Source organism: Octopus sinensis, linkage group LG27, assembly GCF_006345805.1.
Source record: "Octopus sinensis linkage group LG27, ASM634580v1, whole genome shotgun sequence".
Classification (NCBI taxonomy): domain Eukaryota; kingdom Metazoa; phylum Mollusca; class Cephalopoda; order Octopoda; family Octopodidae; genus Octopus; species Octopus sinensis.
In genome coordinates, this window is record NC_043023.1 from 14,612,898 (window position 1) to 14,627,316 (window position 14,419).

Sequence of the window (14,419 nt, forward strand, 5' to 3'; positions counted from 1 at the left end):
ACCATTAGTATTACTATTCTTAAGGCAGCAAACTGGCAGAATCGTTAGCATGCTGGACGAAATGCTTAGTTATGGTTGGTCTTTACAGAGATATCCTATAAATCCCTTTTAAGTATCATTCACCATCACAACCTCTGGCTTGTGTTCTTACGCTTTTCTCTGTGTGGATAGAACCAGTTTGAGATTTCTTAAGCCTCCGGACTGTGGGGGAGCCTCTCCCCTTGTGTTATTTTCAGTAATTTTCCACTTAATCTTTGGAGTCCCTTCAACTGATAAATAACCCTAGTGATATTTTCAATAAGGTACCATTTAATCTCTGGAGGCCATGCAAGTAGCAGAGACCTCTAGTGATATTTTTAATAACTTTCCACTTAATCTCCGGAGGTCCTTTAACTGGCAAAGACCCCTTGTAAAATTTTCAGTAACTTTCCACTTAACTTCTTGGAGACCCTTTCACATGGCAGAGACCCCTAGTGATATTTTCAGTAGCGTTCTGCTTATTCTCTGAAGGCCCTTCAACTGTTAGAGACCCCTAGTGATATTTTCAGTAGCGTTCTGCTTAATCTCTGAAGGCCCTTTAATGTGCAGAGATCCCTAGAAATATTTTCTGTAACTTTCATTTATTCTCTGGAGGCCCTTAAACTGGCAGAGACTCCATGTGATATTTTCAGTAGCTTTCGCCTTATTCTCTGAAGGTCCTTCAACTAGCAGCGACCCTTAGCGATACTTTCAGTAACTTTCCACTTAATCTCTGGCGGTCCTTCAACTGGCAGAGACCCCAGTGTTACAGCACTTAACCCTTTTATTACCGTATTTATTTTGAGATGCTCTGTGTTTGTTTCAATTAATTTTAAATATAACAAAGAATTTAGTAAAATAACTTAGTTATCATTAAGCTAGTGTTAGGAACATAAATTGTGACTAAGGTTTGGTGGAAGATTTTAATTCAATACTTATGAAAACAAGACATTTGTACTACAGAGCCAGAGCCGGTTTCAGCAGGGTTGGTAACGAAAGGGTTCTGGTTAAGGCAGTGAGCTGGCAGAAACGTTAGCATGACGGGTGAAATGCATAGCCGTATTTTGTCTGCCGTTACATTCTGAGTTCAAATTCCACCAAGGTCGACTTTGCCTTTCATTCTTTTGGGGTCGATAAATTAAATACCAGTTACGTACTGGGGTCGATGTAATCAACTTAATCTGTTTGTCTGTCCTCTCTGTGTTTAGCCCCTTGTGGGTAGTAAAGAAATAGGTATTTTGTCTGCTGTTGTGTTCTGAGTTCAAATTCCGCCAAGGTCGACTTTGCCTTTCATCCTTTCAGGGTCGATAAATTAAGTACCAGTTACGCACTGGGGTCAATATAATCAACTTAATCCTTTTGTCTGTCCTTGTTTGTCCTCTCTGTGTTTAGCCCCTTGTGGGTAGTAAAGAAATAGGTATTTCGTCTGTCTTTATGTTCTGAGTTCAAATTCCGCCGAGGTCGACTTTGCCTTTCATCCTTTCGGGGTCGATAAATTAAGTACCAGTTATGCACTGGGCTCAATGTAATCAACTTAATCCGTTTGTCTGTCCTTGTTTGTCCCCTCTATGTTTAGGCCCTTGTGGGTAGTAAAGAAATAGGTATTTCGTCTGCTGTTACGTTCTGAGTTCAAATTCCGCCGAGGCCGACTTTGCCTTTCATCCTTTCGGGGTCGATAAATTAAGTACCAGTTACGCACTGGGGTCGATATAATCGACTTAATCCGTTTGTCTGTCCTTGTTTGTCCCCTCTGTGTTTAGCTCCTTGTGGGTAGTAAAGAAATAGGTATCAAAAGGGTTAAAGCCCCTGCCTTAATTGGGCATTATGTTCATGTGGGTGGGCGAGGTTATAAGGTTTACATACAGAGACTGTGGTGTTGAGCAAGTACTTCACTGGCCCCTGTGCATCAACTGTCTTATTTCTGTCCCTTACAGCTTCACAATGCAATCAACAGTAACCAGAAGGAGAAGTATGAGCAGGACCTTAAGAAGGAAATTAAGAAACTCCAGGTAAGAACCAGCATATTTTCATTTTATATCCACTTTGGGTGACCCTTGGCGCTGTTGGTTACAGGTTTCCAGTGACCCAATCACTGGTTCAGAAACTCAGGATATTTTTTTATTCGAAAACCATCGTTATTTTTCTGTTCTGTTTCACAACCGATGTTAAAAGTCGTTCAAGCTTGTCGTCATTCCATCTTTTTTTATCTTTTTTCTGTTTTCCAGGATTGGTGTACCGCCGACTACGTTATCCAACAAATGTGTGATTTGAGGGAGCTCTGGCTGCTGTTTCTAGCAGGTTGCGCAACCACGTAGAGGCTTTGTTGTTGGTTTCATAGAGAATATATTGTTTGTGTGTGAGTGGGTGCATGTATGTGTGTGTGTTCATTTGATAAGTTATGTGTGTGTTTGTGTGTATGTATGTGTTCATGTGCATCTGTGTGTGTGTGCATTCGTGTGTGTCTAATGTATGTATGTATGTGTGTAAGAGATTGTGTTTTGACCTGAACATTTGTGCCTCACTGCAAAAGTATGGACAAAGAAAGATTCACAAGTTTATCTGATTTAGGGCATCTATGTGAGCAGATGGTTAAAAAATTTATATATATATATATGGAGGCTCAATGGCCCAATGGTTAGGGCAGTGGACTCGCGGTCGGAGTATCGCGGTTTCAATTCCCAGACCGGGTGTTGTGTGTGTTTATTGTGCGAAAACACCAAAAGTTCCACGAGGCTCTGGCAGGGGGTGGTGGCGACCCCTGGTGTACTCTTTCGCTCCAAATTTCTCCAAATGGCGGTGCCCCAGCATGGCCACAGCTCATGAGCTGAAACTAGTTAAAATAAAATTTTTTTAAAAATAATAATATATATATATATATACAGGAGTGGCTGTGTGGTAAGTAGCTTGTTTACCAACCACATGGTTCCTGGTTCAGTCCTACTGCGTGGCACCTTGGGCAAGTGTCTTCTACTATAGCCTCGGGCCGACCAAAGCCTTGTGAGTGGATTTGGTAGACGGAAACTGAAAGAAGCCCGTCGTGTATATATATATATATATATATATATTATATATATATATATACTACCGTCAGAAATTAATTAGCACCCTTGATTTGCTCTTCACTCAAGGTATGTGCTGTCACCTAGTGGCCATATCTCGAACTATTGCTTTGTTGAGAGTTCACTGTTGCGCAGAACGATGACGTAACTTTGTTTGCAGAGCAGTTTGAGAGTCTACAGCCTTATGATGTTGACATAGCAGTGCAACAACTTGGAGTGCGGATGCAGACAAATCTTCCTTTGTTTAATAGATATAGGTAGCGCCTCGCAAGGACCGAAATCACACCATACTAAGTTTTCTCATCGCGTAAGACGTTTTGGACAGCTCATAGGTTAATTGATTTAACCTATTTAATGTAGAAATTTGAGAAGTGCTAATTAATTTCTGACGCAAGTGTATATGCGTGTTTGTGTGAGTGTGTTTGTCCCCCTAGCATTGCTCGACAACCGATGCTGGTGTGTTTATGTCCCCGTTACTTAGCAGTTCAGCAAAAGAGACCGACAGAATAAGTACTGGGCTTTCAAAAGAATAAGTCCCGGGGTCGAGTTGCTCGATTAAAGGTGGTGCTCCAGCATGGCCGCAGTCAAATGACTGAAACAAGTAAAAGAGTATATATATATATATATATATATATATATATATATATATATATATATATATATATATATATATATATATATATATATATACATGCATGCATGTGTATATGTGTGCTATTGCATTCATGAAACCTTGAATTTAGTCTCACAGTTTTCATGCATCTTGAAGTGTCTCTGAGGTTTGGAATCAGTCCCAGGTACGAGAATGGGTTGGCAGAAACTGTGTGAGAGTCTACTGGGTGGCCTGTACTTGTGATCACCATTTCCCCTAAGCTGTGTGCTTGTGTGCATAAGGCTTTAACCCTTTCGCATTCTCATTACTCTGTCAAATGTAGCGCTTATACATTCGTGTTGCTTTGAATCAGTCATGCTTTGCCTTGTAGCTTTGAGATTTTGGTAGTGTGATTATTTATTGTTACAGTGACATTGTAGGGTAGGTGTGAGAGGCTGGATCTGGTTGGTTCGAAAATGTACAGGTGGAATATTTTGGCCTGTTTAAATACTGAAGGGTCAAAGATTAAATTGGATATTTTTAATTGAAAGAATTTGGGCAATGGTTTCTCTTTGGCCACTCATCACTACCAGTCTTTACTCAATCCCCCTTGTGGTCACTCACCACTATTTGTCCTTGCTTAACTGTTATGGCCACTCATCTTTATGTTTCTTGCTTTCTCCCTCTCTCATATAGCAGTCGCTGTTCTGTGGTCATTTCTTAATGCCAGCCTTTGCTCAACTCTTGTGGTCACTCACAAATACCAGTACCTTGCCCCCTGTAACTCTATGGTTACTCAACCACTACTGCTGCCACTTCTTGCTTACCTCTTGTGGTCATTCACTAATACTATTCCATGCTATCTCTATCTCTGGTCACTCATCACTTTCTAATCTTTCCTCAGGTGCTGTGGCCACTCACAAATACCAGTCCTTGCTCAATTCCTGTGATCACTCACCATTTCCTGTCCTTGCTTGACTGCTGTGGTCACTCAAAGACCACCCCCTGCTCCATGGTCACTCAAAGACCACCCCCTGCTCCATGGTCACTCAAAGACCACCCCCTGCTCCATGGTCACTCAAAGACCACCCCCTGCTCCATGGTCACTCAAAGACCAACCCATGCTCCATGGTCTCTCACAAATACCAAACCTTGTGTACCTCTTCTTTTCCTGCCCCTCCTCTGTCCAGAACTCTGTCTCTCTCACTTTGTGTGTGTGTGTGTGTCTATATATATTGTTCCTTTACTCATTGCCTGCTACAAAGCCTACTATGTTCCCGCATCCTGTACCTTGCTTTATACACTGTTTCCCCTCTTTCTCTAATGTAAAATGTTATTAGTGAACTCAAACCAACCAACATGTATGTGTGTATGTGTATAGCATGGGTTGGATGGTTCAACAGGGGTCTGGGAAGCCAGAAGGCTGCACCAGGCCCAGTCTGATCTGGCAATGTTTCTACGGCTGGATGCCCTTCCTAACGCCAACCACTCCGTGAGTGTAGTGGGTGCTTTTTACATGCCACCGGCACAGGGGCCAGGCGAGGCTGGCAAACGGCCACGGTCGGAGGGTGCTTTTTACGTGCCACCGGCATGGGCCAGGCGAGGCTGGCGAACGGCCATGGTCGGAGGGTGCTTTTTACGTGCCACCGGCACGGGGTCCAGGCGACGCTGGCAACGGCCACGATCGGATGGTGCTTTTTACGTGCCACTGGCACGGGGGCCAGGTGAGGCTGGCAACGGCCATGATCGGATGGTGCTTTTTACGTGCCACTGGCACGGAGGCCCGTCGGGGAAGCATACATATATAATGTAGTATTAATGTGAACAACACTATCACAAAGGCTCATAAGTGGAAATCCCCCAGTAAATATAGGGTACCAACTTTGTGGTTCTCACTCTTGTATGCACACGGAAACAAAATTATGAAACATCCTGAGAAAACGGCTCACTGGTTAGCAAATGGTATTATTTGCCTGCTCCCACTATTTTCTAGCCCCAGAGAAGGATCCTTGTTTTATGGCTGTGGTACATGTGTCTCTCTGTGTGTGGCTGAAGCATTGTTCCATATACATGACCAGTATTGTAATGTGTGGGCCTTCGTTAAGTTTTGTAAACAATTAGTAACTGGCTTTGACCTGAAGTTATTTTCTGGTTTGTTAAGAGAGAGAAGAAGGAGAGCTTTGTGTTTGGGATTCAGTTTTAATAATGCTATTCATCCTTCTCTGATTTAGGCCCCTGTGACTAACTTTACCCTCCATCTAGGCCCCCAAGCAAAAAAAAACCAAAAAAATATCCAGTTGTCTACATAATCCAAGAGTAATGATTGCAGGGAAACTAATGGTCAGAATGACAAAATATTTCAGGAGAATAACAAAGATAGGATGTATATTTGACATTTAAATATGGCTAACCCCTAAGGGTGGATGCTACTAGCCATATTTAAATGGCAAATATACGTCACGATGTGTTGCAGCTACTGTTTATAACTCGCTCTGAGATTTATTATTGTTTAACAATAATAGGCCTATCTCTCAACCACCATATTTGTTCTCCCTAATCGCTGGCTGACGACAGTCAAGGCTGATCTGGAACCCAACCTACGAAGCAATTGCCCCAGCTCCCCTTCAGGGTTGGCAAAAGCGATGTGGTGGACAACGAAAAACCTGGCTGATGACAGTCAAGGCTGATCTGGAACCCAACCTACGAAGCAATTGCCCCAGCTCCCCTTCAGGGTTGGCGAAAGTGATGTGGTGGACAACGAAAAACCTGGCTGATGACAGTCAAGGTGATCTGGAACCCAACCTACGAAGCAATTGCCCCAGCTCCCCTTCAGGGTTGGCGAAAGCGATGTGGTGGACAACGAAAAACCTGGCTGATGACAGTCAAGGCTGATCTGGAACCCAACCTACGAAGCAATTGCCCCAGCTCCCCTTCAAGGGTTGGCGAAAGCGATGTGGTGGACAACGAAAACCTGCTGATGACAGTCAAGGCTGATCTGGAACCCAACCGACGAAGCAATTGCCCCAGCTCCCCTTCAGGGTTGGCGAAAGCGATGTGGTGGACAACGAAAAACCTGGCTGATGACAGTCAAGGCTGATCTGGAACCCAACCTACGAAGCAATTGCCCCAGCTTCCCTTCAGGGTTGGCGAAAGCGATGTGGTGGACAACGAAAAACCTGGCTGATGACAGTCAAGGCTGATCTGGAACCCAACCTACGAAGCAATTGCCCCAGCTCCCCTTCAGGGTTGGCAAAAGCGATGTGGTGGACAACGAAAAACCTGGCTGATGACAGTCAAGGCTGATCTGGAACCCAACCTAGGCCCCCATATCTACAGCGTTCGCTGCTGGAATAAGGAGTGGTTGGAGATCACGCGGTCGTTAGCCTCAAATCACCAGGTCTGGTCGGCATTTGTGAGAGATGCAGCATTGAGGATGAATGAAGCCAGCTCAACCCACCCCGGGTGGATGCTGTAAGAAGAAGGAGAAGGAGAAGAATTTGATTATCTGCATACAGGTAAACCCATTACCTGAAGTATAAATATGACCAATACTTTCCTCAAATGCTGAGTGTCTCAGCCTTGCTTGTTCACAAATCCACATGCTGAGTTTCATTGTAAATTCATCTTTTATTTTTCTCAATGCGTCCATGCTGCCAACAAAGCACGTGGAGTTCTGTTTTTGATTCGACGGTCATTTGGAATGTTCACAGCAGCCATATTCCTACTGCTCTATGTCACGCTGGTGAGACCCATATTGGAGTACGGGATTCAAGACTCTTCTCCTTATCTCCTCAAAGACATACATCATCTCGAAAGAGTCCAGAAGCTGGCTACCCGCATGGTTCTTGGTCTCAAGCATTTGTCTTATGAAGAAAGGCTGAGGACGCTCGACCTTTATTCTCTCGATAAACACCACCGCCGTAGTGATCTCATTCTCTCTCACAACATCATAAGCGGAAAGTGTAACCTCTCGAAAGAGCTGTTCTTCACTCCGAAAAGCTCTATCGTCAACGATTTCATCTCAATCGAAGGAGAGGGGCTTTCTCCGTCTGGGTTGCGGATCCGTGGAATAAGCTGCCGGACGAGATGGTGAAGAAGCCGATGACCGCTCGGTTCAAAGTCTCTCTTGACCAGAAATGGCCTGAACTCTTTGCATGACCACCCTCCCTGTACATAACTCTATGTCCCCCTTCATGGCCTTGCTTTTGCTTTTTGAACCAAAAAATTAAATTAACTTAAGTTAAAACAACACCTATAGGGAACACTATTAACTATGAATCACAAACACACTCGACTACAAAGCCGCAATGTGATTGGTTGTCTGATTTTAGAATTTTATCTTTTTTTTCCTATGTGTGTTGCTTATTACTGCTTTAATGGGAATCTGGAAGAGATTATGTTGAGGCTATGCCCAGTGTACCTGGAATGCGATGCATTAGGGTTAAGGAAATGTCATATTGCGAGACCTAATGTGTGTTTGTGGTGATCTTATCAGGTTTAATTGTATGAGATGATGGCAATGTATTTGATAAATGATTGTGTGTGTATGTACCCCTACATTACATTTGGTGTGTATCTATTATGTATGTATGTTAGGCGGTGAGCTGGCAGAAACGTTAGTGCGCCGGGCAAAATGCTTAGCGGTATTTTGTCTGCCGCTACGTTCTGAGTTCAAATTCCGCCGAGGTCGACTTTGCCTTTCATCCCTTTCGGGGTCGATAAATAAAGTACCATTTTCGCACTGGGGTCGATGTAATCGACTTAATCCCTTTGTCTGTCCTTGTTTGTCCCATATATGTTAAGCCCCTTGTGGGCAGTAAAGAAATATATTATGTATGTATGTATGTTTTTCTTTGAGTTTTATTGGACTTTTTCTAACAGAGTTCAAGCTGGTTGCTAACAAAGTGACAAGACTTTTTGAGTTAAGAGGGTTTGCAGTGTTTATAAATATGTCGTTAAGCTGGCACTGTATGTATGTTTTTTCTTTGAGTTTTGAGTTATTGAGAGGTTTCAAGCCAGTCGCTAACAGAGTGACAAGGTTTTTGAGTTAAGAGAGTTCCCAGTGTTTGTAAATATGTCTTTAAGTTGGTGTTTTGGTTGAGCTGACGATGTATGTATGTTTTATCAAAATTCTTGAGAGGTTTCAAGCCGGTTGCTAACAAAGTGACAAGGTTTTTGAGTTGAGAGAGTTCCCAGTGTGTGTAAATATGTAGTTGAGTTAGTGTGTTTGTTGAGCTGCTGATGCATACACCCAAGTGTGTGTGTCTTCTCATATAAAAATATCAGATGGAGAGTTTTTGGAATATCTTACAGATCTTCACTGTGCCACTAATAAATTAGGTTTCTCCATCGCAAAATTCAGTGAATGGCTGGCATATTCGAACTGATAATAACATTGCTTTTACACCACATCACTACTTAGCGCTCCCACCCCGTCATTTACTTACGGTCAGCTGCAGATTAGTGCTAATCAGTCGCTGTATGGTGATTGAAGTAGCATAAGAGAAACGATCTCTTTTATCAATTTGCAGTGTCCCCCTGCCTAGAGTCTGTGGCCGAAGGGGAGATGACCATTCTGAAATGCATCTCACAGTCTCAACAGGTGGCACTACAAACTGATTTTGGTATTTTTACACCATTTGTCTACAGCGAGAAATTTTCTCCATGGCAAAACACAGTGAATGGCCTGTTTAGAAGTCCCAAACATGCCACTGGCATATCTGAACTTGTAACAACATTACATTTATACCTATTTCTTTATTACCCACAAGGGGCTAAACATAGAGGGGACAAACAAGGATAGACATAGGTATTAAGTCGACTACATTGACCCCAGTGCGTAACTGGTACTTAATGTATCGACCCCGAAAGGATGAAAGGCAAAGTCGACCTTGGCGGAATTTGAACTCACAACATGGCGGCAGATGAAATACCGCTAAGCATTTCGCCCAGCGTGCTAACGTTTCTGCCAGCTCGCCACCTTACATTTATACCACATCCCTGCTTGATGCTCCCCCTCTGTGTAACGAACCTTAGCTGTAAATAGGTGACACAGTAGTATAGTTCATCGTACTGTGTCTACAACCAAGGTACTTCACTACCAACACTTCAGTCTACTTACCGTAAGCAGGTACCACATTGTGGTAGAGTTCAGTGTATTATGTCCATGCCTGAGATACTTAACTCGTTAGCATTCAGATTGATCTATCAAATGTAATACTCATTTATTCATCATCATCATCATCGTTTAGCGTCCGTTTTCCATGCTAGCATGGGTCGGACGGTTGGCCGGGGTCTGGGAAGCCAGGAGGTTGCGCCAGATTCATGTTTTGAATTAATCATGCATTACCACATAGCTTCAAGATTTTGGTGATGTGATTGTTTATTTATAGAGCGACATTGTAGGGTATGTGTGAGAGTTCAGATCTGGCTGGTTTTAATATAAAACAGAATATTTGGGTCAACCTGGCCAGTTTAACTCACTAGCAATCGGATCATTCTGTCAAAAGTATTGTTTTGAATTTAATCTTGCATTGTTTCATAGCTTTGAGCTTATTTTTAGAATGACATTGTAGGGTAGGTGTGAGAGGCCAGACCCTTTTGGTCTGAACATAAAACAAATAGATTATTCTGTCAAATGTTATGTTTATTCATTCACGTTGTTTTGAATTAATTATGGATTATCTCAAGATTTTGATGTTGTGAATGACATTGTAGGGTAGGTGTGAGAGGTCGGATCCGGTTGGTTTGAACATAGAACAGAATATTTAGGCTGGACATGGCCAGTTTAATCTCTTAGTATTCAGATTACTCTGTCAAATATAATTCTTATTTTCTCAAAGCTTTGAGATTTCAATAATGTGATTGTTTATTTTTAGAATGACATTGTAGGGTATGTGTGATAGGCTGGATCTAGTCATTTTGGTATATATAGCCAGTTCAACCCTTTAACATTCAGATTACTGTCAGATGTAATGATTATTTATTCACATTATTTGGAATTATGCATTATTTTGAGATTTTGATGATGTGAACAACATTGTAGGATATGTACAAGAGGTCAGATCTGGCCGGTTTTAACATAAAACAGGTAGAATATTTGAGCTGGACGTGGCCAGCTTCACGCTTTAGTATTCAGATCACTGTCAAATTTAGGGCTTATTTATTTTCATTGTTTTCAATTAATTATTGAATTAATTTCAAGATTTTAACGATGGGAATAATAATGCAGGAATGGTGTGAGAGGCCAGATCCGATGAGTTTGAACATAAAACAGGTAGAATATTTGGGCCGAAAGCAGTGGCTCCCAAACCTTTTCGGGTTGTCGCCCCCTCGGCACATGGGCCCCCCATTCCTAGTGCCCACTGCCTCCCACTCTGCACCACAAAACATGGCCACTTTCTGTAACAAATTCAAAACAACTGTATTTCACAAATAAAACTTTACCTAATTAACTCATTATATTTGGGGTGGGTGGGTGGGTGTTATATCCATTGCTCCCTTTGAGCTACTCTGTTACTGCCCCACTTTTCTTCAACATGCCCCTGGATCTTTCCACTGCCCCCAGTAGGTTAGTACCACCTACTTTGGGAACTACTGTGCTATGTGCTAAAGGTTTAATACAGTGGTTTTCAACCAGGGTTCCACGGAACCTTAGGGTTTTGCCAGTACAGTCCAGGGGTTCCGCAAGAAGTTACAAAACTGCTAAAATCGGCAGTAATTTATAATTCTCCTGTGCAGATATGTGTGCATAAGACTATTAAATTATTGCACAGGGGTTCCTCGAGCCAGTGGAATGTTACCTTGGGGTTCCGCTCTAGCAAAAAGGTTGAAAAGCACTGGTTTAACCCTTTCGTTACTGTATTTATTTTGAGATCTTTTGTGTTTCTTTCAATTATTTAAAATATATCAAAGAATTTAGTAAACTAACTTAGTTATCATTCAGCTAGTATTAGGAACATAAATTGTAACTAAGGCTTGGTGGAATATCTTAATTCAAAACTTATGAAAACAAGACATTTTACCACAGAGCCAGAGCCGGGTTAGTAACAAACGGGTTAATAAATGCCAACAGCACAGTCCACCTAGCTGAATGTAGGTGCCACGCTAGTACACAACAACACCAACAATGCGATAGATACCTTGTAAAGCTCCCCAGGAATTCTACATGTTTTCTCGTCACTCATGTCTTTTATGTTTCCGTCTGTTTTTTGCAGAGGCTCCGCGACCAGATTAAAACATGGGTGGCTTCAAGCGATGTGAAGGACAAACAGGTTTTGACTGACAACCGGAAGCTAATTGAAATGGTAGGTGCCAGGTGTCTTTCTACACAGATTCCAAAGGCTGTTGGCAACATGGGGATCTTTTCCTTTTGAATGGCAGTTTTCAACACAATTTCTAGTTAACTAAACACTTTAAAACTTCGTATACTGGTAGAATGTGTCAAAATAAAACATTTTTTTCTCTTGGCTTTCTTGAGAAAATTGTAATTTGTAAGTTTAACGTAGTTTAATTTTTCGAATTTTAACCAATCCTATGCCCTCTATTGAGCTAAAATCATTTGCTGCGTCTAAAACTGAGGCAACACCCTCACCCTAAATTTTTGCCTTTCGTTTCTTTTTTCTTAATTGTTAAATTAATTTAAGGATAACAATTAAGAAAAAAAAAACGAAAGGCTAAAACGAAAGCAATGGAAAATAATTTAAACAATTAACAAACAAAATAATTCTATGATTTTATACACGCTTTTTCCGTACGTTACACGTGTAACAATTAAACTAATTTAACAATTAAGAAAAAAAAAATTTAGGGTGAGGGTTAGTGACGGGATGTTGTCTCAGTTTTAGACGCAGCAAATGATTTTAGCTCAATAGAGGGCATAGGATTGGTTAAAATTCGAAAAATTAAACTACGTTAAACTTACAAATTAGAATTTTCTCAAGAAAGCCAAGAGAAAAAAATGTTTTATTTTGACACATTCTACCAGTATACGAAGTTTTAAAGTGTTTAGTTAACTAGAAATTGTCTGCCGTTCAAAAGGAAAAGATCCCAACATGGTGATGTGTTTCGATTCTTGTTGAAGTCTTGGGGTTTGTGTATATATTATCTCAGTGTATTACTCTTTTTTTTTTCTTAATTCTTTTATTTGTTTCAGTCACTTGACTGCGGCCATGCTGGAGCACCGCCTTCAGTCGTACAAATCGACCCCAGAACTTATTCTTTGTAAGCCTAGTACTTATTCTATCGGTCTCTTTTGCCGAACCACTAAGTTACGAGGACGTAAACACACCAGCATCGGTTGTCAAGCGATGTTGGGGTACAAACATATACACACACATATATATACACATATATACAACAGGCTTCTTTCAGTTTCCGTCTACCAAATCCACTCACAAGGCTTTGGTCGGCCCCAGGCTATAGTATAAGACACTTGCCCAAGGATAAAATTATTAAACAGAGCAATACAATAGTATTGCTTCAGAGTAAAACAAAGCACCATCGGGTTAAAAGTATAAATATAGTGTTGTGGTACAACAGTGCACCAATATTTGCTGGAGATAGCGTCTGGTTGTACATTTATTTAATGTAGTTCCTACAAGTAAGATGAAATTTTTGAAGTTTGCTGCCCGTAAACATTTTTGCCAGTATATACACAGACATGCAGGAAGTAAATAGACTCCTTTAATTTTCAAAATCTTTTATTTGATATTAATTGGTTGAGGGAAAGGTTTTTTTCTAGCTGCATGTTCATAAAAGCCAAGCTTATGCAGATATGTAACACACCTTCTTGGACTAACTTCTAGCTGTTTTGCAATGTCAGAAGCCTTTGAAATTGGTTTGTTTTCCACAATTTTCTTCAAACAGCAAAGCTTCCTTTCCGGCACGAGAATCTGTTGATTTTTTTCCGTGGCTTTTGAATTGCACTATAATTCTATTCACAGTAGTAAGAGGAATTTGAAGATTTTCAGCAATTTTTCGCTGGCTAAGATCAGCCTCAGTTTGCCCAAATCTGACAGTTTTGCTGAATTTTTTGTGCGTGGCATGATTACTCTTTGCAAATGTTTAGTATAATGGCACTTTGAATAAAAATGAATAATTACATTGTAAATTCTATACCGCTGAAAACATATTAAGACACTTAGATCAGAAATTTTGAAAATTTAAGGCGATATATATGTATATATATATACTTTATTTAAAGCAGCAGAAAATTCAACAATTGTTGAATTTTCTGCTGCTTTAAATAAAGCATACTACCACTGGTATTTGAGTACTCTTTTTTCCACCTTGTTTCACATTTATGTGTTTACTCCGGTATATATATATATATAAATAGATAGATAGTTATATAGCGGTATATATATCTATGCATGCATGTGTGAGTATAATTATAATTAGGGTTCAGCAAAAGAATTTGCTTCACTACATACTGAACTTTAGAAATAGCAGCCAAAGAACCTAAAGTTCGGTATGTGGTGAAGCAAATTTTTTTGCTGAACCCTAATTATAATTATACTCATAATTATAAAATATTGTTTAAGTTTACCGTAAATAGTCCTTTTAACTTTCATAATGCTACTTGGTAGAATTATTAATTATTAATTAATTAATTAATTTTACCCTTTATTATTATGGATAATATATATATATATATATATGCATGCATGTTTGTTTATATTTATGTGTGTGATTGAACATGTTGATTTTCTTACCATTCTGTCATCTCCTAATACACATCCCTAATACG

At 40.6% G+C, this 14,419-nt stretch overlaps 1 protein-coding gene across 3 annotated transcripts in view; it reads left to right on the forward strand.

Moving 5' to 3' along the window:
* LOC115225098 (CCR4-NOT transcription complex subunit 3) overlaps positions 1-14,419 on the forward strand; it is a 100,016-nt gene that overhangs the window by 41,109 nt on the left and 44,488 nt on the right. For all 3 annotated transcript variants that reach the window (XM_036514407.1, XM_029796026.2, XM_036514408.1), the window contains exons 3-4: positions 1,953-2,027; positions 11,886-11,975. In XM_036514407.1, coding sequence (XP_036370300.1) covers positions 1,953-2,027; positions 11,886-11,975 — 165 coding nt within the window. The remainder of the gene's footprint in view (positions 1-1,952; positions 2,028-11,885; positions 11,976-14,419) is intronic.